We start from the raw sequence: 5,620 nt of genomic DNA, 5'->3' as shown, positions 1-5,620 counted from the left end.
TGTCATGTAGCTTGAAAGGCAGTTGTCAAGTAGCTGCAGTGAAATCGCCTGGGATTGGGGATTTCAGAAAAGAAACTCTCTACGATATAGCTGTGACAACAGGTAACAATAAATTGGCTAATTTTTCTAGAAAAAACAAAACTCAGTTTTTGTATAAAAAAATACTAACTAATAAAATTATTAAAAAAAAGTTTAATTAAAAAAACAGTTAAAGTTATAATTAACTTCTCTTATTTACTTTTGAGTTTGTCGGCGAAAAATATAAATTTTAAAGATAAGTAGAAAATGATTTTCGAAGAATAGACCAATATTTATTTTCTCTTATAATATGACATACACACAAATTGTTGATATACCATTTTAATTTTTTTTCTTTGAAATTTTGAAACCAGTGAGAAATTATAAGAATTAAAAAATAAAAAATTGCTCAATGGGATGAAAGTTAGATGTAGTGATAGGTGGTATAATTGTATTTGTAAGTAACATAAAAAAAAAAAAACAGGCAACATGCAACATCCAAAACTAATAAGTTCAAAAAAGGTGGCAGGAATGCTACTATTAGGAAAAACCCAATGAACTTGACAAGGTATTGAAAAATGTCTAAACTTGGCATTTGCCAAGTTCAATTTATTTTCTAATGACAGAAAAAACACAAGGAACTGAAATATGCCTGAATATGACATTTGTTTTTTGATGTGTAAATAAATACATTAATACATAAAATAATTATTTTAAATTGCTGTACGGTAATTTCTTTTTCCATTTTCTTACATTTATGGTCTTGAACATAAATGTATATTTATATAGTACATTTATGGTCTTATATTTTGTGGGAAAATAGCTCATTTCTAGGAGAGAAAAATAATAATGGCATGTTATAGCTTGAAAACTGAATGGATTTAGAGTTAATAAAAGCTAATTGATCTTTTGTAGACAAAACTATATACTGAGAAATTGAAACAATAAAATAATTGTATGTTACAACCATTAGGATATTTTCAAACTTTCAATCATTTTGAAATTAAATAACAATAAATGTATCGACATTAAAATTTGTAGAAAATACTTGTAAGTTAATTGAAAATATTTCATTAAAAAAAGGAAAAAAGAAATTGAAAGAAAAAACATCCTAAACTTATAGGTGTTAGGTGTATGCACAGCATACCTTCGTCTGGTAGCTAAAGATACAATCATAAGGAAAAAATAAAACCTCTGTAAATGAACTAAATATCTAAATTTCTAGGAGGCAAAGTATATGGAGATGAAGCGACAGAAGAAAAAAAAGAATCTAATTTTTTAAAATATTTTGGTTTAGCAGGTGAAGTAATTATCAATAACGAAGAAACATTACTTTTAAAGGTAAATGACACTATTTACTTTGTACTAATGTTCAGTTTAGCCAGATAAAAAAATGTATTTTATAGAATTAAGTTAGATCACTGTTTTGATTACTAATTTATTTCACATCCTCACTTACAGTAATTTATATTACACTTAAAAATAGTTTAAATTCTTTCAGTACAGCAGCTGTTAACTTACACTTACTTCTTCTGGTTCAAGAGATAAAGGTAGCTGTCAAAATAGTAGTTATCAGTGAAGGTCAGACAGATAATTTGTTAGTATGATGTTTTATTATTAATACATACAAACAAGTCAGACAACACTTAACAGTAGATGGCTATGAAATTTTATGTGTAGCCCGAATTTCTGGAGAAAATTGATTCTGTATTTAGATAAAATACCTCTTTAAGAGGACACATTTATTTAAAATCAAATCACCATGTTAATAGTACCATATCCATTCAAGTTTCAACCAAGACAAATATGTAGGGTTTAAGATATTCTCATTTCTTCCCAAAGTAGTTAAATACATGTGATTCATTAGTTTTTAGAGTAACCCCTTTCACTTCATGGAAATTTAGAACAAAAGCTATTAAAGACAGAAGTAAAAACTGGAAAATGGACTTGGCTGGTTTAGGAATGCAATGCCTCACTCATATATTATTGTTTCTACACTAAAGAAGATTAAAACAACAAGGCTCAACCTTCTCCAGGTCTCTCTCATCTGGCCTCTAAGTGATCAGCATATATTATTTTGGCATTGGAAAGTTGCCATCTATTTCCTTCTGAGTTAAATTTACAGCAAAACTTATGATCTGGAGGAAATAATATTAACAAATGTTATTATTAAATATCATTCATTATTTCATTAAAATATAAGTCAATTAATAATTGATAATAATTAATAATGATGAAGGATTGAGCTTTTTAGACAATGTGTAAAAAAAAAAAAAAAGATTACATCTAATGTAAACTCCATATTTGTAGATTTATTCAGTGTGATTGATTCATGCATATTCAAGAACTTTAAGGAATAATAACTATTTTTTAAAGAACATAAAAGAATAGCTAACAGTTTTTGACAGATCTAATTGAGCGAAATATCACTTAGATTTTTATTAGACTAACAGTTGAAGTTATTATTTTTGTAATTTCTTTTTTAATGTTTAATGTATATATTACAAGTATATAGATATATTTCAAAATCCAACAAAATTTATAAATATTATTTAAAATTCTTAATGTTCACTTAACTTATCGATTAAATGATTATTCATTTTGATTGAAAATTAATAAGAACATCTCTACAGCCATAAGCTAAAACAGAAAAGGCCAATTTTTTATAGGGAATCAATTTCATTTCCTTAAGATATTAAGGAAATAATAATGGTTATTAATAATGGTACCATTTTTAAAAGAGCGAGCTTCAATGGATTAATAATAGTCCAAAAAACTATTTCATTTGTTAGTCATAACCAAATAATATAAAAATCTATTTAGAAAATTATTTTCAATCTGAGTAAGACCTATTGATTTATAAACAATGGAATGATTGATTACTAATAGAACCGGAGAATTAAAAAAAATAAATAAAAAACCTTACCAATCATTCTATTCTGCGGATAAATTCTTTCGTTTATCTTGATTTCAGTGGAGATCAAAATAGAAATACTAAATTTTAGTGATATTATAGCTAACAATTAGACCATTGTGTAAATTGTAGCTCATCTGGTTTTGGAAATCAATTCATCAATGATTGATCAAAGTTGATCATGGTGATAAAATTTACAGTATGTATCAATGATCATATTAAGAAAAACTAGTAGTTTTAATAAATAAAATATTTTTAAAATTTAAGCTTAAAATAAATTACTTCTGTTAACAGATATAATATCAACAAAAAGTTATGGTTAATCTCCACTTTATTATATATTAAATCATTAATATTTATTTAACTACTTCCAATTTATAAACTATACAATGTTAGCACCTTCATAGATTTAATAAAATAAAGTATATAAAAATATGACTTTATATTTTAATTGTGAAAACTGTCAAACAATTATAAAAGAGTGGTTCCTTCAATTTTATCATGGAACTATCTGAAATAGAATTCATGAGAAATAAATACAGGAACTCATTGTTATTTTGTATTAGAGCAAACAGACTAATGATTATGACAGCAGGAGACTGTAGAATTCCATCCCATAAACATCTTTAAATAATTAATTTTTATTAAATGTTCATGTAATAGTTTATAATGAATTAATTCTTCCAGTGCAATGGCAAAAAGGAAGATATTCAGAGCCGAGCAGAGACAATTAGAGGATTGATAGAACAAGCAGCTAATGACCTTGATGCGACTAAACTCAAAGAAAGACTTTCCAGGCTAGTGTGTGGAGTAGCAACAATAAGTATTGGAGCTAGTAGTGAGGTATTAATATATTATCACTTAAATATAATTAATAACTAAAATGTATATACACTAGCGAATACAAAAACAAATATGACATTCAGTCAGCGATTTTTTATTCCATTTGTTACATAAAATAAATATTTAGCATTAATTTATAATAATATAAGACATATTAATCAGCCAATATCAGATTATTAATAACATTTAACATATATTTTTATCTGTTATGTCTCTTAATTAAAATAAATAATCACCTTCCTATGTATGTTATAGAATACATACAGCACTCACAGTTTAGCTAACCTTTTACATCTAATTCATTATTATATTATTCATTATTAATTATACTATTATTTTTTCTCTTTTTGGATGCTCATATTCAAATTGAGAGGATTAAGGATTGATCCTATATTTTTTTTTTTTTGGTGCATACCATTTATTTTGCAATGCAATTAAAATTATTTTTTTTTCATATAATCTCGTGAACGAATTAAAATAATCTAATGAAAACAATTATCGTTTTAATATAAATTCCTATCCCATTAACTGAAATATTAAAATGCATTTACATATTTCTTTAATTCATCAAAAAAAGTTTTGTTTAGTGTGTATTTATCTTTTAAATGCATGGTAATTTGTAATATAAAATTAATGTCTCTGGCCAATGTGAAGAAATAAACATTAAACAGGGCTAAATAAAATACTTACAAAACAGGTAATAAGCTCTATCAGTGGCACAATGACGATGTTAGCTACAAATTAAATACTGTAACTAAGAACTAGATAAAAAATACCCCACACAAACACAGAACTATCTACCACTCCCCTAGCACCACGCCATCAACTGATCCCAGACACAGCTGTCGTATGACAGTTAGGCCGCTCCTAGCGGCATTAAATGGAACTTTCCTTCCTTTTAATACCAAGATCATAAATATTTACTTTCGAACGTTCCCAGTTTAAAACATATTGGTTCAGCATATTTATTGATAAAAAGTAACAATTTTTCTGTATACAAAAAATTTAATTCTCAATTGAATTTTTGAATAGTTTCACACGATATATTTCAATATTCATGGATCGAATATTGACCTCCGGAACAAAGAGATATTGTCCTTGAGCAGCTGTTAATGAAGACTCGTTTTTAGTTTTATATAACTATATTGGCTTAATAGACAGGATGGATGTGCTGCATCAATTGCTGATTTTTAACAATTATTGATCGATATTTTAAATCTCAATTTTTCCTATTACGGTTTATTGCTGTCCGAACCATTGGTTAGTTATAATCTGCATTATATTGTATGTAGTGCAATCCACAATTGTGTATACTTTGATAACACTCTTGTTATACCATAATGTTTATATTTCAAAGTTGGGAAAGCCCAAAGTCGGTTAAAACAAACAAACTCTTATTTGGTTACTTGGCCTGTTCCTAACAAAGCAATGTACTTTTTATAATCCTCAATACTCCTTATTAAACCACAAATAGTTTAATTAATCATATTGACCGCAATGCTCTATATATTTGATATAAATAATATAATTACTTCCGTTATAAATTCCATACTTTCAAAAAGCTACTTTCGTCATCATCTTTGCTAACAAATCGATTCCTGAGAGCTCTCTGAGGTTTCACGAAAGAATCCACAAAAAAAAGAAGAAAATATTCAATTCCCCTTAAAAATCTGTAGTTATAGACTAATATGCTGCCATGACGGTTAAGCCTCAATTATGATGGCAGATTAGTACGGTAACTAAAATATTGAAACGATTTTGTTCTTCATAATTTTTCGATTTTGTACCCCATTTGCACGTGAATTGATACGAAAAACGTATCGTATTAACAAAGTGCCCGTAAAA

General features: G+C 26.8%; 2 protein-coding genes across 3 annotated transcripts in view; one reads left to right on the top strand and one right to left on the bottom strand.

The window, feature by feature from the left end:
• The window catches only part of LOC106686238 (heat shock protein 60A), a gene marked incomplete at its 3' end in the record, with an annotated part of 10,572 nt that extends 6,797 nt beyond the window's left edge, over positions 1-3,775 (top strand). For both annotated transcript variants that reach the window (XM_067047338.1, XM_067047337.1), the window contains 3 exon segments: positions 11-102; positions 1,244-1,359; positions 3,620-3,775. In XM_067047338.1, the coding sequence (XP_066903439.1) occupies positions 11-102; positions 1,244-1,359; positions 3,620-3,775 (364 nt within the window).
• The window catches only part of LOC106686239 (uncharacterized), a 24,094-nt gene extending 19,468 nt beyond the window's left edge, over positions 1-4,626 (bottom strand). Inside the window, exon 1 of the mRNA XM_014429428.3 lies at positions 4,466-4,626. The gene's annotated coding sequence lies outside the window, so the exon portion shown is untranslated. The remainder of the gene's footprint in view (positions 1-4,465) is intronic.
• Between the last annotated feature and the right edge of the window lie 994 nt (positions 4,627-5,620).

This window comes from Halyomorpha halys, unplaced genomic scaffold, assembly GCF_000696795.3.
Source record: "Halyomorpha halys isolate HHAL.00 unplaced genomic scaffold, Hhal_1.1 Scaffold800.1, whole genome shotgun sequence".
Classification (NCBI taxonomy): Eukaryota; Metazoa; Arthropoda; class Insecta; order Hemiptera; family Pentatomidae; genus Halyomorpha; species Halyomorpha halys.
Note: the sequence above shows the minus strand (reverse complement) of the source record. Positions and strands in the feature narration are given on the sequence as shown.